The sequence below is a fragment of the Coenobita brevimanus genome, chromosome 57 (genome assembly GCF_032717465.1).
Source record: "Coenobita brevimanus isolate Jiangsu-jjx chromosome 57, ASM3271746v2, whole genome shotgun sequence".
Classification (NCBI taxonomy): domain Eukaryota; kingdom Metazoa; phylum Arthropoda; class Malacostraca; order Decapoda; family Coenobitidae; genus Coenobita; species Coenobita brevimanus.
In genome coordinates, this window is record NC_137010.1 from 30509130 (window position 1) to 30534456 (window position 25327).

The 25327-nt window shown below is 42.1% G+C and overlaps 1 protein-coding gene across 1 annotated transcript in view; it reads right to left on the reverse strand.

Moving 5' to 3' along the window:
- The window catches only part of LOC145401952 (uncharacterized), a 132522-nt gene that overhangs the window by 73355 nt on the left and 33840 nt on the right, over positions 1 to 25327 (reverse strand). Inside the window, exon 2 of the mRNA XM_080274057.1 lies at positions 6345 to 6530. Within this exon, the coding sequence (XP_080130183.1) occupies positions 6345 to 6530 (186 nt within the window). The remainder of the gene's footprint in view (positions 1 to 6344; positions 6531 to 25327) is intronic.

The window sequence follows — 25327 nt, forward strand, 5'->3', positions numbered from 1 at the left end:
TGACCAACTTTTTCATACTGTAAGAGTTGTTGTATGTCAGTCATTGGTGTAATACGGACAAATATTCCAACAGGTAGCTACATGTATCATAAACTAGACATACCATGTGTTCCTTTAATATTTGTTTAAAGGTATCTAATGCCTAATAATGGCCAACTTTTTCATACTATAAGAGTTATATCAGTCATTGGTTTAATACAGACAGAATAACTAACAAAGGCTATCTTTTATTAGTGGTATCCTGGGGGTAAGGAGGATTACAACCTTAGAGTGAATTTCATTGAAATGAAATAGATAAATATATGATTGCAGCCTAGGTAATTTGAAATATAAACTATGGTGAATTAAAATGAACTGGAATAAATAAATTTTCTCTTGCAAATGAATTATAATTGATAACTTAATATCCTTCTGGAACTGGATTTGACTTGGAGCAAAGAAATTTGAATTGACCCCATATTTGATACTCTTAATATATACCGGTATATATATATATATATATATATATATATATATATATATATATATATATATATATATATATATTCTCCTTTCGGCTCTCCCCTTAGTGGTCGCCACAGCGGATCACCCGTCTCCATCTTACTCTGTCTTCCGCATCTTCTTCCCTTACACCTACCACCCGCATGTCCTCCTTCACTACATCCATAAACCTTCTCTTTGGCCTTCCTCTCTTTCTCCTGCCTGGTAACTCCATTTCCAGCATCCTCCTCCCGACATAGACTACTCATCCCTCCTCCGCACATGTCCAAGCCATCTCAGTCTCGCCTCTCTAGCTTTGTCCCCAAACTGACTTACGTGTGCAGTCCCTCGAATATGTTCATTTCTAATTTTGTCCAACCTCGTCACTCCTAGTGAAAAACGCAACATCTTCAATTCTGCTACCTCCAACTGTGCCTCCTGTCTTTTTGTCAGTGGTACTGTCTCCATTCCGTACAACATGGCTGGCCTTACTACAGTCTTATAAACTTTCCCTTTCATTTCTGCAGAGACCCTTCTGTCACAGATCACTCCTGTCACCTTTCTCCACCCACTCCATCCCGCCTGTACTCTCTTTTTTACCTCTCTACCACACTCTCCGTTACTTTGTACAGTTGACCCCAAGTATTTGAATTCATCTACCTTTGCCACCTCTACACCTTGCAGCCTCACGGTTCCCGTCATCTCTCTCATTTACACACATGTACTGAGTCTTACTTCTGCTTACTTTCATTCCCCTTCTCTCCAGTGCATATCTCCATCTCTCAAGCTCTGCCTCAGCTTCCTCCCGGCTCTCACTACATATGACAATGTCGTCCGCAAACATCATTGTCCACGGAGGCTCCTGTCTAATCTCATCTGTCAATCTGTCCATCACCATTGCAAACAAGAAGGGGCTCAGAGTCGATCCTTGATGCAATCCCACCTCCACTTTGAAACCCTCAGTCATTCCTACTGCACATCTCACTGCTGTTACACTATCGTCGTACATGTCCTTCACCACCCTCACGTACTATATCTATCTATCTATAGCCCGACGCCCTAATCCTGCAAAGGGTGGCCGCAGACAAAACGCCTCCAAGTCGCTCTGTCACCCACCATTTGACTACCCTCCCCCCAATTCACCCCCCCCTCCCTCATATACCTCTCAACTCCATCCCTCCACCTCATCCTCGGTCTACCCCTCCCTCTCCCTCCCTCCACTTCACCTACATACACCCTCTTAGTCAGTCTTTCATTCTCCATTCTCTCCACATGTCCAAACCACCTCAGTGTATTTCTCCTAATCTTTTCAACCACATCCACATCCACCCCACAACGTTCCTTCACTTCTTCATTCGTTAACCTGTCCCTCCATGTCACTCCACATGCTCCTCTCAAGTAACTCATTTCCACTGCTCTCACTCTTGACTTGTTCTCCTCTTGCAAGGTCCACGCCTCGCTTCCATACGTCAGGGTAGGGATCACAATACTATCATGCAGTGACTTCTTAACTTCCATACTCACCTCCCTATATCTCATCATTACTTTCAGTGAACCAACAACCTTCCTTCCCTGCTGTACCCTTTCACGCATTTCATCCCCCAGAGTCCCGTCCTTACTCATCACACTACCCCCTGGGGGTAGGGGGGTTTCAAGAATACTCCCCCAGTATCCCTGCTTATCGTACGAGGCGACTAAAAGGGTTGGAGGTAGGTTAGTGCCCCACCCCGTAAAAAGAACTAACTAAACAGCGCGAATAAAGCGCCTCGGACCAGGACGTTGACGACTTAGGAACGGACAAAGGACATTCTGAGGGTGGGAACATGGAATGTGAGAGAAGTAAATGAAGTGAAAGAAAGAGAGACTGTTCAGGTGCTTGAGGATGCAAGAGTGGATATATGTGGATTGACTGAAACTAAATGGAAAGGTGAAAGGGTGAGAGAATGGGAATATGGTTCAGGTATATGTGCGGGAGTTAATGAGAATGAGAGGGCAAGAGAGGGAGTATGTCTGATGATAAGCAAGAAGTGGAAGGAGAATATAAGAGAGTATGGAACAGTGGGTGCAAGGATTGTATGGGTGAGGATGAAAGCAGGTATACAAGCATGGGCGATTGTATGTGTGTATGCTCCAACAGAGGACCGAGTGGCAAGAGTGAAAGATGAGTTTTGGGCGAGAGTAGAAGGAAGTATGGACAAATCTGAGAGGAGCGAGAGAGTGCTTTTGATTGGAGATATGAATGGCAAAGTTGGGAATGTACGAGTGGATGGAGTGGTTGGTCAGTGGGGTGTGCCAGCTGACGTAGATGGGGATGGTAGTGTTTTGGTGGACATCTGTGCTGGTAAGGGGTTGGCAATAGCCAACACCTACTTTCGACATAATATGATCCACCGGTATACATGGAGAGTAATGAGGAAGATGGATGGTGAACTTGTTGAACGAAAGGCAACGATAGACTACGTGTGTGTGGATGAGTGAATGAGAAGACAAGTGTTGGATGCAAGAGTGTGGAGAGGGTGGGGGAATGGAGTCTCGGACCATCACTTAGTGATGGCCAAGGTAAAGCTGCAAAGAAAATGGTTGAGGAGACGAAGGGGAAGACAGAAGGAAGCAGCTCCTGTGAGAAGAGTGGAGAATTTGCAAGATAGTGAGAAAATGGCAGAGTATAAGAGCATAGTGGAAGAAAGATTGGGAAGGTATGAGCTAGAGCAGATGGAAGAGGTGGAGACGTATGTAAGATATTTACGGAAGAGATAGGCGCAGCTTGTGAGGTGGTTTGTGGAGTGAGGAGGAGATGCAAGGGACAGCATGGTGGAATGATGAGGTGAAACGAGCTGTGGAACAAAAGAAGAAGGCATACAGTGAATGGTTAGCGAGTGGAGGTAGGATAGAAGATGAGAGAGAGGAGAGAGAGGTATATGTGAGTAGGAGAAGGGAAGTGAAGAGACTGGTGAATAGAGTAAGAAGAAAGTGGATGAAGAGTTTGGGAGGAATCTGAGTGTGAAATGGAGGGAGAGTAAGAAATTGTTTTGGATGGAGGTAAACAAAGTAAGGCTGTGTGAAAGAGGAAATAGTAGGGGAGTGAAAGATAGGAATAATAGATTGTTGGTGGAGAAGAGAGAGAAATTGAGGAGATGGAAGGAGCACTTTGAGGATTTGTTGAATGTAGAGAGTGACAGCAGTGCGAGTATAGGCTAAGTGGTTGGGGAATGGCTGGAAGAAGAAGATATGAGAGGAGGAAGGAAGAGATCAGTAGGACGGAAGTAGTGGAAGCAGTGAAGAAGATCAAGTTGGGAAAGGCCCCAGGAATTGATGGAGTGTGTGGTGAAATGCTGAGGTATGGGAGTGAGATTGTTGTGGAGTGGATATGGAGGTTGTGTAGATTGGCTTGGGAAGAGGGAAGGGTTCCAGAGGACTGGAAATCAGGTATAATTGTTCCTTTATATAAAGGAAAAGGGGAGAGAGAAGTATGTGGTAACCATAGGGGTATTTGCCTTCTTAGTGTGACTGGTAAAATATATGGTAGAATACTCATTGATAGGGTTAGGCATATGACAGAGGAGCTAGTTGGAGAAGAACAAGGGGGATTTAGGAGGGGAAAAGGGTGTGTAGATCGGATATTTGTTCTAAGATGTTTAGTGGAGAAGTATCTTGATAAGAGAAAGAAAGTGTATGCTGCCTTCATGGACTTGGAGAAAGCTTATGACAGAATAGATAGGCAAGGTATGTGGAAGGTATTAAGAATATATGGAGTGGATGGGAAATTGTTGAATGCTGTGAAGAGTATGTACGAAGGAGCTAGGGCTACGGTGCGAGTGGATGGTGAGCTGAGTGAGTTCTTTGATCTCAATGTGGGACTGAAACAGGGTTGTGTGATGTCTCCATGGCTGTTTAATATATACATGGATGGGATTGTAAAGGAGGTGCAGGGTAGGGCAGTGGATGTGGGGGTGGCTCTAATGAATGAGGGTGAGATTTGGAAGATTCCGGTGTTGCTGTTTGCTGATGATACAGTATTGTTGAGTGAAGATGAATGGGAGTTGCAAGGTTTGGTGAATGAATTTGGGACAGTGTGTAGGAGGAGGAAGCTGAAAGTTAATGTAAACAAAAGTAAAGTTATGGTGTTTGAGAGGAATGAAGTCACAGAGTGTACAGTGAGGTTGGATGGTGAGGATATGGAGAGTGTGAGTGTGTATATATATGCTTGCATTTTATCTTGTAGGTTCCCAAGGGATGAAACTTTGCTCAGGAAGTGGATAGGGGCAACACGTAGGAAGGACTTGAATCCCTCTGAATCAGCAGTTCTTTGTTCTCAACATTTTAAGAAAGGATTTTGACAGCACACCGATATGTTAAGGGAAGGTGTGATACCAAATGTGTTTGATGGTTTTCCATAACATTTACAGAAGAAAACTAAATTGCCCAAGAAAAGCCCAACCAAACGGGAGGTACCAGCAGCACAGTCTGTTAAACTGGATTCTGTTAACGGCAGTAAAATTGTTAGTGTTGATACCAGTACTGGTACTTCATAAGGCACTACGTAAAGAAGTGGCAACTTAACGATATATTTTTCTTAATCAAGTCATAAAAGATTCAGTCTTAAACGACCTTCTTTGGTCAGCAGTAGATCACCAAAGATATAGTTATGAAACTTTGTAACTTTGGGCTGAGTTTACTTTTTCTCTGGTACTGTCGCACTCAAGTATTTTATACTTGCTAATGCCAAATAATTTCATTCAGTTGCCGGATGTCTTTACCAGTAAAAGGATTTACAAAAGATCTCTCATCCTGCCATTACAGAGGGATAGTTATGGAAATAAATTGTTTAAGTTTAGCCATATCTGGTACACCATCCAAAGCACGCCATCTTTGGTTAATTAGTTATACTGGAAGTATCTATGGGGATTACATCCCCGTACGAGATTAAGGCGTCTGGCAATAGATAGATAGACATCCACCAATTTAATCACAGATCTGTTCTGGTTAAATGACCATCGCAGTCATAAACTTGGAAACTAGTTACATCTGATTAAAGGACCCCATAATCGAAGACTAGACATACCAAACGGATAGTGGACAAATTTCACCAGAATGGTGCATCAGTCAGCCACCAAACCACTAAATACTTGACATCTGTGATTTATATAGTTGGCTTAAAACAAACAAATACAATGGAATGATTGGGATAATCCAGTCACACACATTAGAGAGTTAACAAGGGTTCGTTGACAAAAATACCGCAGTGCTGGAAGCTGTCAATATTTTTGTGACCCTGGATGTTCCTAGTTGAATACAAATCAATTGGCGGCAGCAAAATAGATGTTGCTTTTACTCAACCCTGGTCTGTCTGACTGGGTAAGCCTGTCGACCACAGGTAGGCAACGGTTTCTGTGGGGCTGTCCTAGAAGTAGAGTCCAGTACATACAGTGTGCAGGGAACCGGTGCTCCCATGTGGTAGACAGCGTCTCACCGGGGCCCTTCCTAACGGCGAGGTGCAGGAAAATATAAAGTCCTGGATACAGGCCGCAGGATGAGCAGCGTCACCACCGGTTGCGTCCTCGTCAGCGCCAGTAAAATAGTTGTTGCTGTTGTTGCTAAGTCCCGCTGTCTGACTGAGCACACCCCTCGACTATAGGTAAGAACTTGCTTCTGTGGGACCGTCTTACGGGTACAGGTACAGTATGCACACCGTGTAGGGCTCCGGCACCCTCTTGTAATAGACAACACCAGGGTCAGACCAGGGTTCTTCCCATGGCAAGGTGCAGGAAATATGATAAGGAGACAGGCTGCAATTACATTACCCCAGAAAAAAGAGGTCTTTCTTTCTCTCTCTCTCTCTCTCTCTTTCTCTCTCTCCTAGTTACCAAGTATAGGTGGGTTGTCCATGGGTAGGTAGGGTAGTGATGCTGCTGACTGCGGTCGTGTGAGGGTGAGGGAAGGGTGGGTGTGGCTGAGGGATTCAATACGCGCCAACAGATTCCGTCTCTCACTCTCACTTCCACCGCTCAGACTTTCGTAGCTCAGGGTCACACTCAGGAAGTGGTGGACGCCTGAAAAGAAAAACATATATATAAATCCTCATAATCATCATTCTAATCGTTATCATCATCATCATCATCATCACCACCACCACCACCACCACCACCCAGTCATTCAGCTACTGCTTCCTGCAATCGTAGGACCTCGGAAAGCGGTGTCACACTTGGCAGAAAACGGCTAACACGTTCACCATTTTCTCAGTCCTGTTGATCAACAGCCAGCGGGATTTAACTTGTGAAGAGCACTTAAATGAATTTATTAATTTTTCTAAAAAAAAAAAAATGCGAATAAAATATTGAATTAGTGCAGAAGGTAAAACGGCTAACAAGTTAGCTATTTTTTGCCAATATGATTCCACCGGTATGCATCTTATTCTTGCTAACACCGCAAGATCTTAGCAAAGAAAGACCTCTCGTCCTGAAAGGGTTAACATCTATATATCTACTCCCCCATGTTCGAAATGTCTCGCCTAATTTGAATCAAATATGAGTTAGAATAAAATGAAGTGCCATCCTCGGATTGGAGGGGTTAAATGAAGTGGGTACTCTCCAGAAACCTGAAAAGTAAAGAAGGCTACCTGTCTGTCTATCTACTCCTACTGTCTAACACCGTATCCTTTGAGAGGTGGACATGACCAAAGGACCTCTACACATTACTGCTCCTGCTCAATGACGACCTCACTTCCCGACACACCCTTCCACAAATACTCCCCCACATTACCATCATCCTCCATCAAATACTCCACCACTTTATCTCTCAAGCATGTTACTTCCTCCTAACCATCTCAGTCACACACCTCGTCATTTTCTCACTCTCCGTTCACTTCACATGGCCGAACCCTTTCAGTACATTCATTTCACCATAACAATTCCCACATCAGCCTCAACACCAATCTTTTTTCAGGCACTTCTGCAACAACATGTTTCAGGATCTCTGACTCTTGGTTTATGTCCACTAAGCATCGTTTAAGCTTTACTGCTGTACATTAGAGTGGAACTAGTATTACTGTAGTCATGTTATATATTATTTCTCGCTAACTATTCCTTATCATTGCTCTTAACGCTCCTGCCACTTATCTTTTTGGTGCAATATTTCCTTCAGCTCATCCTCCACACAGCCGCCTTATTCACAACACGGCCTTTATACCAAAACATCCCCACATTTTCCATGTCTGTACTGTTTAGACCTTGACCTACAATTTTCTAATAGCCTCTTTCACACACTAATATTTAGTTGTTGCCTACAACTGTCTTAACAATACTTACATTCAAACTGACACAAACAAATGATTATACATATTGTCGATAAATGTCTGTAATAATTACTCATGCATGTGCTCATAAATTAACAGCCAAACATCACCGGCTTTCACTCTAACAAACTTAAGATTTTTATCATTTCCTAACAATCTTGTTTTTGCACAAAGAACAAGGTACAAAGTATGTTTGTGCATTCACTTTTCCTTGTTCTTACTGCAAATTAAATCCAAGAAAAGATAGGGAAGTGACACACTCTCTCCCTCCCTCTCTCTCTCTCATATATATATATATATATATATATATATATATATATATATATATATATATATATATATATACAAACACACACACACACAATAATTTCAGCCCTGGGTAACACTTCGGAAATGGTGCTTGTCTCAAAAATATAAACAATGCTATACATAAAGTGGTAAATGTGAGATAATTAATAGCCCTAGTATCAATCCCAACAGCCTCCGTCTTTCACTCTCACCACCACCACTTAGACACAACTCAGGGTCATGCTCAGAAGGTGGTGTGTGCCAAAGAAGACAATATGAATATATGAATAAAAAATGCATACACCCTGAAAACACATCTTTAAAGACATAACATAAACAGTTTCCACCATACAAAAAGCTACACTGATTAATAACTGGAGTGGTTGTTGGGCACAGGTGTGGCGAGGGCCTGGTGCCAGGCAGCTGTTTAGTGTGGAGGGTTACGCCTGTAGGGTGGAGTCGAGAATGTCGTGGGCTTGAATGGTGAGTGAATGGATGAGGCTGAGGTTCGTATATTTATTTGGTTGTTTTAATGATTTTAATGACTGGTGCTGTTGCTTTTGTATTCCCCTGTTCCTGTTTATGGATCCTTCCTATCCCGTTTATAAAGAGAATTAAAGGGTGGTGGTGGTGGTGGTGATGGTGATGATGATGATGATGATGATGATGATGATGATGATGATGTGATGATGATGATGACATACATTTCATTTATCCACTTAATATTAATAAAGTATAGGAAAGCACAAAGGCACGATCTACATACTTCAGAAGTTCTACTATTGATCACGCTGAACCGTATTCCCGTGACCAAAGGAATTTAGGGGGTTCTCTAGCACACTTTTAACAGCGATTTGTTTTGCATACAACACATTAATCCAATGGAATAAGGACGTCTCTCCTAAGCTGAACAAAACCGTCTCGCGTTGCGTTAATACATTACAATAAAATTTCGGCTGAAGGTGTTCATGGTAATGAACATTGTTACAAGTATTCTCTTGTATCTATACATTTCTTTTTTAACATCAATCACGGTTTGCACAAATAACATGCAGACTTAAATGTATCATATCCAAAAACAACCGGATACGAAAGAAACACTAGGGAAGATATCCCACATTCCTACACCATAATCAAATGAAGGATTTTCCATGGCATGCCTTACAATAGGCCGTAAACAATAAAAACAACCCATCACTGAAAGGAGACTTATTCCTGTTTGATTTGAAAGTTGTGTAGCACCTCCTCCTAACCAAGGTGATGTTTATGTTACCAGTGCAAACCACTGACAATAATAATAACACGCAAACCACACGGCTTAGCAGGAGGTGCTGGTGAGTTTGCCAAGGACACAACACACAACTCAAGGTCTGTCCATTGGTACGGCCGGCTAAATCAGTACCGGTATCTGAACAGTTGTGAAGGGTTTCATAATGGGCACTGTGGGTTGTATTATTAGACCTTAAATCGCCAAGGGGAAGACAGACCCTCAATTTCTGGTATCATTATTGAACACATGATTAATACAAGTTTGGTCTTTCTGGCTCGTCATGCACTGCGTTATGTAAAGTAGGATGCAATCTGATCACTTCATACCGGCAATCCTCATACGTAAAACTGACCATCAGAATTAAGGGCTTACACTTTCACCTACCCAGTTTTCAATACGACCATGAGGCTTCCATCATCTTGGAATGGTAAGTGTGTCTGGTAATTATATGCACCTGTTAAACCCTTCACTACGATTATATATTTCTCAATATTAGCCTGATCTTGTCTTCAGACGATACTGTTTACCTCAGGCAGGACCTCTCGTAGTAGAGATGTGAATGAAGATCCCGCCTTACCCATCCAGGTCAAGGAAAAAAAAAATCTAAATTGAATAAAATCGTAAGAAGGTTGCTAGAATTTTAAAAAAATCATCACCGTACTGAAATGGTTAATTAATTCACAGTCGTATATGTAACTCGTCCACAGGGAATTTAAATATGAATGCACTGTACCCTTTGAAATTTAAAGACTGAAAGTGCAATGTCAGGTGTAATTCTCTTGTGTCCTATTTTAAGAGGCTCAGGGTTCAGATACATCTTTTGCCGACTATATTGTACAGTTGAAGGCAAAAAGTTTGCTTAATATTCTACTCTTTTTCACTGAGGCAGGTAGACGAAGTCGATGACGATTATTTTTGTACGAACTGTATCTTTGTGTGTTTGTGTCGAAAACTCGAATCTCTAAAAGTATTGACTGTAGAAGGAAAAATTATTAACAAAAGTTGTTTAGAGTCACAGGCAGACGAAGTCGATGGCCATTATTTTTGTATGAAATGTATCTGTGTATCTGTCTGACAAAAACTCAACTCTCAGAGTTTCGATTGTAGAAGGAAGAACTATTGATACAAGTTGTTTTGAGTCATCGGTAGACGAAGTCTATGGTCATTTTTTTTGTATGAATTGTATGTGTGTCTGTCTGTCTTTCGAAAACTCAAATCTCAGAAAGTATTGATTGTTGTTGTAAAAATTAATATAATACAAGTTGTTTCGAGTCACAACTTGAGTTTACATGTCATTCAAGCAGCACTGAGAGTCATCCAGGATAGATGCATGATAGTCAAGTTTTCATCTAATAGTATTATTACAGTCTACCTGGCTCACAGATGACGGGCAGTCTTGTCGTTTCTTTTTATTCGTTATTGTACTTAGCTAAGAGAGGCTTGCTATGATTCTCTGCCCTTAGATGACTCTCTTTGCTATGATGCGCCACTGAGACAGCGACAACTTGCCCTACGTGTAAAAGAGATGCAGCGGAACGGTTGGCGAACTGTTGTCCCTGACTGTACTGTACATGGTAAATGACAGAGTACCATGCATGGACACAAGTGACATTAAGTTTCAACATTCCCACACCAAGCAAGAGAAAGTTGACATCAATGTAAATAATTTACTCTTCCATTCCATCATAATGGGGAAAATAAGTATGTACAGCCATTACGGTATATATATATATATATATATATATATATATATATATATATATATATATATATATATATATATATATATATGACGCCGCATATGCAGCTAAGGACTAATAGAAGCTTAAGGTAAATTAACTGACTGGAATATATATATATATATATATATATATATATATATATATATATATATATATATATATATATATATATATATGACGCCGCATATGGAGCTAAGGACTAATAGAAGCTTAAGGTAAATTAACTGACTGGATTATAGTATATATATATATATATATATATATATATATATATATATATATATATATATATAATATTATATTCTGTGCAGTATGATCGGACAGAAAGGGATGATGCCTCAGCTGAGAGATTGGATAAGCTGTACTAGTCTATGGTATTCACCTGCCATGTTTCATGATCAGCTGCATCTTTGTGCCGTTAATTGTTCAAACGAAAAATTATATCCACATTTGAAAAAGTTCGTTGCTGGGATCTCTCTCTCTCTCTCTCTCTCTCTCTCTCTCTCTCTCTCTCTCTCTCTCTCCTGCACCCAATCCCGCTTCTTCCCTCCCTCCCTATCCCTCTCAAACCCCCCCTCCCTGCTCTTCCCTATCACCCTGGTGTGTGTGTGTGTGTGTGTGTGTGTGTGTGTGTGTGTGTGTGTGTGTGTGTGTTCTTACCATATTGTTCTCACCAGATTGTAAATATACAGGGATGAGCCAAGCTCGTCTGTCCCGTGTTTTGAATCATTTTTATCATACATGTCTTTAAATTTATGAATAATTTTGGCACAATCTGTTTAATTTAGTAGTGCATTCCACTGATCAGTTCCTCTATTTGGGAAACTGAATTTCCTTACGTCTCTATCACGTCTCTTTTTGTGCAGTTTTATGCACTGTCCTCGTGATGTTGCTTCCCCATAGGTTATATACTCATTTATGTCTATTTTCTCTTTTCCTGTGATGCATTTATATTAATCATGTCTCCTCCTTTCCTTCTCTCCTGTAATGTTGGTAGGTTTAATTTTTCTAGTCTTTCTTCATAGCTTAGATCCCTTAAACTTGGTACTCATCTTGTATGTACTGTAGCTGCCCTTTGTACCTTTTCAGTCTTATCTGTGTGTTTTTTGAAATGTGGATTCCAGACTACTGATGCATACTCCAGGGTTGGTATGATGAGTGATGTTATTATCTTTCTCAGCATGTCTTCATTTATATATGTGAATGCTACCCTTATATCAGCAAGCAGTGTGTACATGTTCCTTACTTTTTCATTTACGTGGTCAGCCGGTGATAGTCTGTTATTGATAATCATTCCTAAATCCTTTTCCCTTTCTGATGTGTGTAGGGTTGAACTTCCTAACTTATACTCCCAGTCTGGTCTTTTTCCACTTTTACCAAATTTTATTACATGGTATTTGTCCACAGTGAGTTCCATTTACCATCTATTGCTCCATTCATTAAGTTTATTAAATTCCTCTTGTGGCTCTCTACAAGAGTCCGTGTTTGTAATTTTCCTTTGTATTTTTGCATCATCAGCAAACATATTTAGGTAGTTTCCATTTCCAGTGTTGCTGTCTATGTCATTTATATAACACACACACACACACACACACACACACACACACACACACACACACACACACACACACACACACACACACACACACACACACACACACACTGTTTTGTTGGATGCAAGACTTTCTCATAAAAAGAGAAATGAGGACAGTACTAAGAGGAAACTACTCATCATGGAAAGAAGTGACTAGTGGAGTACCACAGGGTTCGGTGCTGGCACCAATCATGTTTCTAGTGTACATAAATGATATAAACAGTAACACTGGAAATGAGAGCTATCTGAATATGTTTGCAGATGATGCAAAAATACAAAGGAGAATTACTAGCACAGACTCTTGCAGGGAGCTACAAGAAGAATTAAATAAACTTCATGAATGGAGTAGTACATGGCAAATGGAATTCAATGTGGACAAGTGTCATGTAATCAAGTTTGGTAAAAGTGGAAAAAGACCTGATTGGGATTATAAGTTAGGAAATAAAACCCTATACACATCAGAAAGAGAGAAAGACCTAGGTGTGATTATCAATAACAGACTATCTCCGGCTGACCACATCAGCGAGAAGGTACGGAACATGTATACACTGCTTGCAAATATGAGAATAGCATTCACATACATAAATGAAGACATGCTAAAAAGGATAATAACATCATTCATTAGACCAACCCTGGAATATGCATCAGTAGTCTGGAGTCCTCATCTCAAAAAGCATATAGACAAGATTGAAAAAGTTCAATGGGCCGCTACAAGATGGATACCAAGCTTAAGGGACCTAAGCTACGAAGAAAGACTAAATAAACTGAATCTACCAACACTACAGGAGAGAAGGAAAAGAGGTGACATGATAATGCTATATAAGTGCATATCAGGAAAGGAGAAAATAGACATAAATGATTACTTAACATATGGAGAAGCATCAGCAAGAGGACACTGCAAAAAACTGCATAAGAAGAGAGGTGATAAAGACGTAAGGAAATTCAGTTTCCCAAACAGAGCAATTGATCAATGGAATGCACTACCGAATGAAATAGTGTGTGCCAAAACAATTCACAAATTTAAGGATATGTACGATAAATATGGTCTAAGACACGGGACAATACGAGCTTGACTCATTCCTGTAAAGATACAATTAGGTAAGAACAATTAGGTAAGGTAAGAACACACAAAACATGCCAGCAATGAACCCCGTGGAACTCCACTTGTCACGTCTCTCCATGATGAGCAATTTCCCCTTAGCCTCATCTGAGGAATTCTTCGGATCTGATAGAAAGAGTGAAAAACGTGGATATGAAGGGAAAGAAACTAGCCAGCTTCTACGTCAAGGTTCTGTTTACCAGTGTGCCAGTGGAAGGAGCCATGCATGCTGTTAGCATAGCATTGGAAGGAGTCAATGACGAGGGACTTCCGGTCCCAAAACGTTATATATTTCCTGAAACTCGTATCGTTGTGTGTTAAGTTCGGCGCGTTTGTTTTCACCGGGGAGGAGGACATGCAACACAGGGGTGCAGCCATGGGTCCACCCCTCAGTGCAGTAATGGCGTGTCTGTACATGGTCACCATGGAGCAAGACCACTGCAAGAAAATTATTGGAGGAACTGTGAATGGTATGGGTATGTGGATGATGTCCTGGTAATAGTCCCCGAGAAAACAAACATCGAGAATAAACTGAGGATGTTAAATAATGTCAGTACTCACATACAGTTTACAGTGGAGGTCAGAAGTGAACGGGAGATTACCATTACCGGATACAATGATGTGGAGGAAAGAACATGCAGTATGGTTCTCAGAACACGGCAGACCCACAAATAAGGACAATTTCATCCATTTACTATTGGCACACAGTTTGGGAACAAAGTCAGGTGTTGTAATCGGATTTTTTTTTTTTTATAGAGCGTTAAGAATATGCAGCAATGAGTTTCTGGAAGAAGAGTTTCAATATATCATTGAAAGATTCACAGACTTCAGTTATCCAGTGGGGTTATTAATGAGGCTGAAAAACAAAGCTATACACATACAGAACGGACGCAAGGATAGCAAGCTGAAACAGAAGTACATGGCGGTCCTAAACTCCGCAGTCGGCATGTCTGGCGAAATTCTTCAGAGGAACTGGGATAAGCATCGCAACATCACCAGGAATGAAAATAAGTGATGTCGTGAAGATGAGAAACAGGGAGAGGAATAACATCAAGAACAGTGTGGTCTATACAATACCAGGCTTGTAGAAACTGTTCTTCCGTATATTATGGTGCATCCTCCCAGGGCACATATTTCCGTTCTTCTGGGTACTCGTCTCACCACCGGGAACCCTCACACAGGAGCGACGTTGGCCCCGTCGTTTCAAAATTATCCATTGGTTTTTCTCGAAAATATGCTTAATGTGTTTCCCAGGCAAATTCCTGGTCTATCCTAATCTAACCTAACCAAACCTAACTTATCCCACTAGGGTTGCTTGACTGAAGTGGCTGGCTGTGGTACTGAGACGAACACCTATACAGAACAGAAATATGTTTCCGAGGCCTTAATAAGAGGTTATATGAACGTAAGAACGATGTATGGTTTCGCAGAACATCAAATTCTTTAGTTGTTCACATTGATGAGTATAATCACTTGCCCACTGAGAGAAGGCACAAGTAATACACACGGGTTTACATAAATGTGTAAGGAGGGAAATGGAAGCAGTTCACATCTGTGCACACAAGGGTAACAACCATCGTGACGGATTTCTGTGCTGGGGAGGCCGAGCACGGAAATAGCAATCAGGAGGGCGCCGAAGTCAGGTCAGGTCATGGGGATGCGAGGACAGCCAGCAGGAGGGGGTGATCCCACGGGTACTTAAGCAGTTCACGTCAGTCTGAAGGTAACAATCTATCTGATAAAGGTCTCTGGTCAAAACGTTGGAGAATAAACTCCAGCCTCTCACCTGTGTTTTTCCTAACCTCCCTATAGAATCCATCTTCCTCTATCTCTCTTTATATATATATATATATATATATATATATATATATATATATATATATATATATATATATATATATATATATATATATATACTGTATATAGCTCATCTCTCTCTCTCTCTCTCTCTCTCTCTATCTGTCTATATCTATCTATCTATCTATATATTCCTTCCCTGTTCATAGCAGAGGAGGGTCTAAGTCGGGCCAAAACTGTTGTATTTCCCCAAATAAACAGCTCTTTCTAAACCTGACTCATTCTTCCACAAAGAACACTGCTTAATACCGTGACATAAATATCGGTAATAAGAAAAACTATAAAATAGACTGCTACCATTTTCGAGGATGAGCATTAATCCCTTCACCATGATGATGTATCTCTGCACTTCAGTTTTGTTGCCGTCATACGGTTTTGTTCAGCTTACGAAGGTTTCCTGGTAGTGTGGGAGTTAATGAAGGTTACAGTATATCTAACTGCTCCAGTCCGAAGTCTTCCCTAAGTTCAATATAATCGTCTGGAGATAGCAAAGACAATGGATAAAAGACGTACTCGGGATGGAAGGGTTGATTTGATCGGTAGATAAAATCTTTACTTTTACCAAAAGTGGGTTTGTATCAGCCGGATGTACGGTGCAGTAAACGGTAATGGTACCAGCCAATCACATCTTGGCCTCCTTGCAGGTGTAGGGACCGGAGGCCAGGCTGCCGTAGTTCAGTTAATTAAGGGGTAGATGCTCAGCCTACTTTTTCCTGAGTGGCATTACATGGTGCAAGGTCTCCAGTCACCTCCTGGAATCGAATCTATGAAAGGTGGTCACTCCAACAGGGTCGTTCTGACCACTAAACCCCTCGGCTCCACCCTGTAGCCGTGCGATTACGAAACTCTTACACAACAGTCTGCTGTGAATAGTTTGTTGGGCTCCCAAGATCGCATTACTGGGTTTCGAGAGTCATTGTTCACCCTCTCGTTATTTATCACAATGAACTGCATCCTAAGCTAAATAAACCCGTCCAACCGTACCATGAATAAAATGAGTCGCACCATCGTGCCGAGGGGCTACCGGGGGACTATTTTCAGCCCCTTCACTTCAAGAGGCTTCTTACTGGCTGAATAAGGAAAAAAAAAAAAAAGAAGCGTCATCGTGTCGAAAGGGTTTACGAAGACTTTGCAACTCCCTTCACTACTAAGTCTCCCATCAGCTAATTATATAAATCTGGTGTTAACGTGAATAAAATTAAAAGAAATAAAAGCGTCATCGTACTGAGAGATTTACTTCAACAGTTCCACGGCGCCATTAATTTTATGCTGTTAACCCCTTCACTCCCATGATGTATTTTTCTACACCATTCCTGCTATCACCAAGCGATTTTAGTACACTTACGAACATAACTATCATAGTGAAGGGGTTGATAAGGACTACATCTGCCTCTTCAGCTGGAACAGTCTCGCATCAGCTGAATAAAATCCCATGACAGTGGCAACGTAAAAATAAATAAAGCATACACATCACCATACTGAAGGGGTTTAGGTTAACGTCACTATTTTTAGCTTGGCAGAGACGTCCTCGGGTTGATGGGCTTAATGAATGAAGGACGAAGACCAAGGATGGCGTAGTTTGCTTCACTAGCACTTTTCCTATGTGTGTGTGTGTGTGTGTGTGTGTGTGTGTGTGTGTGTGTGAGAGAGAGAGAGAGAGAGAGAGAGAGAGAGAGAGAGAGAGAAATCCGCCTGAATACGGGTCAGCAAATGAGTGAGATTCGCCATTTTCTAACCATGCAATCCGCCAAACTTTCCCGCCATTTTACGTCGTCCTCACAATCCCTTAATTTCCCTAGCCAGTCAACAAACCTGCTAGTCCCAGTCGCTTCTCAGTTATTTTCCCAGCCACTCAGCCCACCACCCCTGGAGTTTTCTCTTATCGCACGACAGTTGGGTTTTTTCAATGACGGAACTTTGCCACGCCTCATAACCTGAATACTAAGTCGTGGTTGCATGAAATTCCGTGAGCCTTGTTATGAGGCAGGAACGAGTCTCCTTAGTTACTGCACAAAGCAACATCCACATCCATGGTAGGTACACTTGGGCTCGCATTCTCGTCGGTTATGGAAGCCCCATCACCTCTTCCTTAGTGACTGACTTTTCGATATGGGTGGTTAATATCCTTTTGTACGTTATTTATGCAGACTACGGCGATATTAGAAGGATTTATTTACCACAGACGAGGACAGTAAAGTGTTATGAACAAAATAAATCGCTTAGGAAAAGGTGTTAGGGAGCTTCCTTAACCGACCAGAATACGAGCCTTGGCCATCAACAAAGCTAAAGTGGGTTAAGGATCTTTGTCACGTTAGAGTAATCGCGTCACAGCTCCCGAATTTATAGGTGGGGTGGTATCCTCGAAAGCCTCAGAAGCTGGCCAACACTTCTTCCTCTGTGACGACACATTATTATTCTTTTCGTACGTTGTCAAAGTGTTTCCTAACTCTTTCACTGACGTAAATTTACCCTGAGCTGAAAATACTCGTATAATCATCTGGTGACAAAACTAATAGAAGACGTCACGTTACTGAATTGGTTAATGGCAATTGTTTCTAATATTTTCACTACCAGATGTCTCTCTTAGGTTTATTAATATTGTTTGTCACTGGCTAATATTTACCAGGCATGTGTATATGACTCAAATCAGACTATACCACATTTCACTTCCAATTGGCCTAATATATACAATTTCTCCATCTTGAACACTGAGCTACAACGATTGATTATTACCAGAAAATGATGCTGGTCACAAGGTAGTGGTTTGGAAAGGATGTGTAACTGCAGTGTGTCTTTCTGCCATTAAGCTACGGGAAAGAAGCTGCAAAACGAGAGAAATCCGGGCCAATTTAGGGTGAAAAGAGTATAGTCAGCCAACAAATGGAGTTACTGTATGCAACCTCATGCCGCTGTCATGGCTACTGCTTGCCTCCCGCATTTCATAAAATCAGGGAATCTTAAGACGAACGGCTCACAGCACCAACAACGTTAGTTTTATGGTATGTAGTGTGGCTTCCAGAAGAAATGGAACTATTAACCATTAACAATACACCAGTAATCCCAAAATCTCCCCTGTATACACTAGGATTCCAACCTGCAGTGCAAGATTTACCGGCTAAGGACTAAACTACTCAACCAAACGTCCACACCTCATATATATATATATATATATATATATATATATATATATATATATATATATATATAATGTGTGTATGTTTGTGTGTTAAATAAAATGGGCCAGTTAGCCACGTAAGCCTACATAATTTGGCTTAATAGCAAACAAGAGTGCCTTCTGGAAAAATAATGGGAAGAAGAGATGCCTTTGAGCACAGACCAGTGAGGAAGTGATGGTGCGTGCTTAAAAAAAGAGGTGCTGGCACACTTCACAGACTTAGAGAAAATGAGGCCAGAGAAGAAATACTGAGCATGGTGGGTGTGCTGAAGAAGTAAGTGTTAGTGTGTTTTTTACACCTGGGACAACGTGGATCACTGAGAGAAAGAGCTGAGCGGCGATGCAGGCAAGGATACTTTTATATCTTATGATGATTACCCACAGATGATTTTGATCAGTTCCGGGCAGAACCCTAGAGCTGCAGGAGTTATAAACGATCACCAATAACCCATTCCTTATGACAATTTCTTTGTTGTAATGTCTCTCCTCACAGACAGTTTCTCTCAGTTTAAGAGGGACTTCTCGAGTTGAAGAAGGTTAAGGAGGAGGTGGTAGTGAGCCTCCTAAGACAAGAGAACCTGGCCGAGGGGAGAGAGAGGAAGTGTTGAGAGCTGGTTGTGTGGCGTGGTGGTGTTCCGTGAGTGTGTTATGGCCACAATGGGTCTAAGTGGTTGATGAGAGTGGCGCTGGGTCTCTCTCTCTCTCTCTCTCTCCTACTTGCTCTTTCCTTTGTGCAGTCACCTCTCCTCCCTCTCATCATTCTGTCCTTACCGCATTATCATTATCTCTATTATATTCCCTCCCCTACCATCTCTCTCTCTCTCTCTCTCTCTCTCTCTCTCTCTCGTTTCTTTTTTAATCTTTAGTACGTTTTTCCTTTGTCCCTCTTCTCACCCCTTCCCCTTCTCGCTCTTGCGCGCGCGCGCGCGCGCACACACGCGCACACACACACACACACACACACACACACACACACACACACACACACACACACACAGACGCATTTGTTTCCTCCCTGATCGTCAATGATTTTCTTCCTTTCGCCTGTCTTTGATCCCCTCTCACCTCCCCTCCTCTCCCGCTGTCCACATAATTTCCTGCTGGCCTCAACAATCATTCGTTCTCTCCGATGGAATTTCAAAGAGCGTTTTTCTGTTTTTCTATCTCCTGGGTTAGACTGGAAGGAGTAGAGGACTGTGTATTTGGGAGGCTGTGTGTGTGTGTGTGTGTGTGTGTGTGTGTGTGTAGGGGTAAGGTTAGTTGTCTGCATTAGGGACGTCAGTGAAGCAAGAAACAAGACAATTTCCGCCACAGTGTTGTGTCTGTCACCCTCTGAGCGCCTATACACACGGCTGCCATAACTCGGTATTCACTATGAGTGGTTGATCCCAGGCTTTACTAAATTACTGATGTTAATTAAACCAGCCGGTCATGTCACAGGAGTTCAGTGTTCACAGCAACATCATTATAACATCCGTGTCCTTTATATTAGACACAAATACTTATATCTAAATGCTTACACCAGTATTATTACATCAATGCGTTACGCTTAATGCCGCATGTACAGTAGGCTATTCATTCAGCCATAGAAAACCCCAGGCTTGAAAAGGGCAGCTTCAACCATACATATTACTGGGGCAAAATATTTACAATGGTGCTGCTATACATCATTGTGCTCTGACTATAAGTCCATATCACTGACATGAAATATCAACACAGGCTGGGGTGACACACGCAACACAATAACGAATACTGTCAAAACTCTATTTACTTACTACTCTAGTCAGCATCACTATTTCTGTGCCGTATTCTACTGGGTTACAACACTCTTTATGCATCTCCCTTACGCTTTTATTTAGCACTGCAGCTTAATATTCACCTGTGGTATTTATACACCTCTAATACCGACATACTTCTAAACGTCTATCTATCTATCTACCTATTGCCAGACGCCTCAATCCCGTTTGGGGTGGCCACAAACAAATCGCCTCCACGTCGCCCTGTCCCCCGCCATTTCACTGCCCTGCTCCCAACTCACACCCCCCTCTCTCATATACCTCTCCACCCCATCCCTCCATCTCATCCTCGGCCTCCCCCTCCCTCTACCCCCCTCCACCTCACTCACATACACTCTCTTCGTCAATCTTTCACCCTCCACCCTCTCCACATGGCCAAACCACCTCAGTGTGTTCCTCATAACGCTTCCTGTCACATCCACATCTACACCACAACGCTCCTTTATATCCTCATTCGTCAGCCTGTCTCTCCATGTGACTCCACAGGCTCCTCTTAAATAACTCATTTCCACTGCTCTCACTCTTGACTTGTGTCCTTCCAACAACGCCCAAGCTTCACTTCCATAAGTTAGAGTTGGTATCACAATACTGACACGTAGTAACTTTTTCACTTCAATGCTCACTTTCCTGTTTCTTATCACTGCTTTCAAAGAACCAGCAACCTTTCTTCCCTGCTGTACCCTTTCAAGCACTTCACCCTCCAAACCTCGATCCTTACTCATCACACTACCCAAGTACTTAAACGTACTCACATTTTCCAATTCCTCACTATCCAACCTCGCTGTACATTCACTGACGTCACCTCTTTCAAAGACCATCACTTTACTCTTCCCTACATTCACCTTTAGATTCCGTTTCTTACGCACTCTCCCAAACTCATCCACCAAGCCTTGCAGCTCCCCTTCGTCTTCACTCAACAACACAGTATCATCTGCAAACAACAGTACAGGGAGTTTCCAAGCACTATCCTCTCTCACCAGGGCCACTCCAGCATCCACTACCCTACCTTGTACCTCTTTTATTACCCCATCCATGTACAGATTGATCAACCATGGAAACATGACACATCTCTGTTTCAACCCAACCTTCAAAGAGAAAAATTCACTTAGTTCACCATCCACACGCACTGCAGCCTTAGCACCATCATACATACTCTTCACAGCATTCAGTAACTTCCCATCTACTCCATATATTCTTAATACTTTCCACAATCCTTGTCTATCCACCCTGTCATATGCTTTCTCCAAATCCATGAAAGTCGCATACAACTTCTTTCCCTTCTCTAGAAACTTTTCCACTAAAAATCTAAGAATGAATATCTGATCAACACAACCTCTTCCCTTCCTAAAGCCTCCCTGTTCTTCTCCAACTAATTCCTCTGTTCTTTCTCTAACTCTGTCAATAAGTATCCTACCATACTCTTTTCCTATTATACTAAGAAGACAAATGCCCCTATGATTACCACACACTTCTTTTTCCCCTTTTCCTTTGTACAAGTGAATAATTATACCTGACTTCCAATCCTCCGGGACTCTACCTTCCTCCCAGACCAATCTGCACATTTTCCACATTCATTCTACTACTATCTCTTCCTCATGCTTCAGCATTTCACCACACACTCCATCAATTCCTGGGGCTTTCCCCAATTTAACTTTCTTCATTGCTTCCACAACTTCTATCCCACTGATTTCTTCCTGTCTTCTCACCTCCCTCCTTCTCCCAGCCATTCCCCAGCCACTTATACTCGCATTACTTCCATCCTCTATGTTCAACAATTCCTTAAAGTGTTCTCTCCATCTGCTCACTTTTTCTCCCTTCTCCACTAGTAATCTACCATTTTTATCTTTCACTCCCCTGCTAACCTCACTTCCACCCTGTCTTACTCTCTTCACCTCTGTCCAGAACATTTTCTTACAGTCCCTCCACTTTACACTCAAATTCCTTCCAAATTCCTCATCCACTCTCTTCTTACTCTCTCTTACTAATCTTTTCACCTCTCTCATTCTTTCTACATATAACTCTCTCTTCCGCCTCTCAACTTCTTCCACGCCCCTATTTCTCATCCATTCGTTGTATGCTTTCTTCTTTTGTGCCACAGCCTGTCTCACCTCTTCAGTCCACCACGCTGTTCCTTGCACCCTCCTCCGTCTTCTCTTCCTCCCACACACCACATCACATGCTGCACATATTTCTTCTGTAAATATCCTGCACACACCTTCCACGTCCCCCATCTGCTCCAATTCATATTTGCCCAATCGTTCCTCCACTTCTCTCTTATACTCTGCCTTTTTCTCATCCTCTTGTAACCTTTCCACTCTCCTTGCAACTACTCCTTCCTCTCGTCTTTCCTTTCTTCTATTTCTCCATCTTACTTGGATCCTAATTCTGGCCACCACCAAGTAGTGGTCAGAAAGTCCACTCCCCCAACCTCTATAAGCTCTTGCATCCATTACACATCTTCGCATCCTTTCATCCACCACACATAATCAATCATTGCCTTCCTTTCATTCAGTTCACCACCCACCCTTCTCATCACTCGCCATGTATACCTGTGGATCATTTTATGTCTGAAGAGGGTATTGGCTATCACCAACCTCCTCCCAGCACAAATGTCCACTATCGCGCTTCCATTCTCATCTATCTCAGAGGCACACCCCACTCACATATAACAACTACACCACGATAACTTCACTCCAATTACATATTTGGTTACTTCAGTAGATTCTATTCAGCTTTGGAGAAACTTTTCGAATTTGATGGGTTAAATACAGCCTTCATTAACCTCTTCAACACGACAGGTCCTCCACTCACTTGATGCAGTGCTGCCTACTTCGTTCTTCACTTTCATCATTCTTTTTCTGTGTTTTTCTTCCTCTTCTCCAATTTCTCCCATCTTTCCTGTCATTTGTTATTACTTTCGTTTTCACTTCAGGTGCACTACACTAAGTGACATGCCTAATGTGTCTGTAACCCTGGAAACAATTTACAGCGCTGGGTGGTAACCATATAAAAAAAAAAGGAGTGAAGCAGTGAAGTGCACCCTAGTGTGGTGTCCGTGTAAATTAGATGGAGACGCACATGCGGCGTCCATCCGGGAACCAAACTTCCACAGTCCTCCCCGCGCCTCGCTGTGGTGAGGGGGTGTCTATCATAAAGGAACATTGGTTCATTGCACGGGACGACCATGCAGGGATGGTTGCTTGCCTGCCGTTGATGGGTCTACTCGGTCAGACAGACCGGGGTTACTCAACAACAACAACCCACAGATATTTCCTGCGTTCGGTAAAATAATTTGGAGTTAGAAAGAACACACACACACACACACACACACACACACACACACACAGACACACACACACACACAGACACACACACACACACACACACACACACACACACACACACACACACACACACACACACACACACACACACGACGCCATTGTACAGAAAAGGCCAACTTGCCGAAAGGAAGAGGTGCCAAGGAGCCTTCTAAGACCCCAAGCACGCAATCCATATACAGAACTGAACCCCTTTAGCCAGACACTGTAATTTGTATTGTATTCCTGTTGCCGCCTGGCCAGCGTTATGCAGGTGTGGGGGGACTTTTCCAACTGCGGGAGGGGATCCATACCTTCATTAACCCCGCCACACCCACACACCATCCCAGGCTGAACAGAATCGCCTGGAAACGGAAATGAGCGTCGTCGTAGAGAAAGGGTTAACTGGTGATGACGTGTAGCAGCCTCCTAAACCCACGAGTACACGATCCCATATCCCAAGGTAATTACATGATACTAGTCACATTCTACAGTGGCTTTCTTTTTAACTGCTCTGACTGTCTGTCTGTCTGTCTGTCTGTCTGTCTGTCTGTCTCTCTCTCTCTCTCTCTCTCTCACACACACACACACACACACACACACACACACACACACACACACACACACTTACCCATACATCATTTACTTTCTTTTCCGATGTATTGTTATCTCCTGAAAATCTTCATCCTGTCCTTCCCACAATTATTATGTCCAGGCTACCATTTCCCTTCCCCCCTTGTTCTCACGGGTAAGGTATTGACTGAGAGGCAAATTAAGTGAACGCTTTACGGCACTAAAAGTACTCGGGAACACTGATAAGGAAACATTATTTACTTTAGCATCAGCACTCCCCACCTGAAGCAATGGACTCAAAGCCGGCAGAGGACATACACCGCCAGTAAGCTACTCTTTGACAAACGGCACTGGAGATACATGGAATACACTCTAAAATTTTGGAGTGCGAAAAACCATCACAGATACGTGAAGAAAAAGTTAAATAATTATCTTCAACAACTTGGGTAAGAGATTATCGCTGTATCTAAGTAGTGTTTACAGTATGTATGTATGCATGTATCATAGTAATAATAATAATAATTAATATCATAAGCAAACAACGCATTCTTTGTGGTATCAGTTTAATAAGTATACTCAGTTCAGTACCTTCATTTTAAGAACCATTTTCCATCGTTGCTATAAACTTTTCTTCAACATTCCAGTCCTGCAAAGTGTTTCTCCCCCTCCTATCTTCCTTTGCAGCTGATTGTGGGGTGAAGGGTGGGGGAGAGCCTTCTGCCTTGCCAGCCTATCCTGTTCTTTAAGTCCTATAATTAGACAGCCAGGTTTTCTATTAATATTAAGGACAGGCCACCTACAGACTCCTCTCTCTCTCTCTCTCTCTCAGGACAAACAGCTGA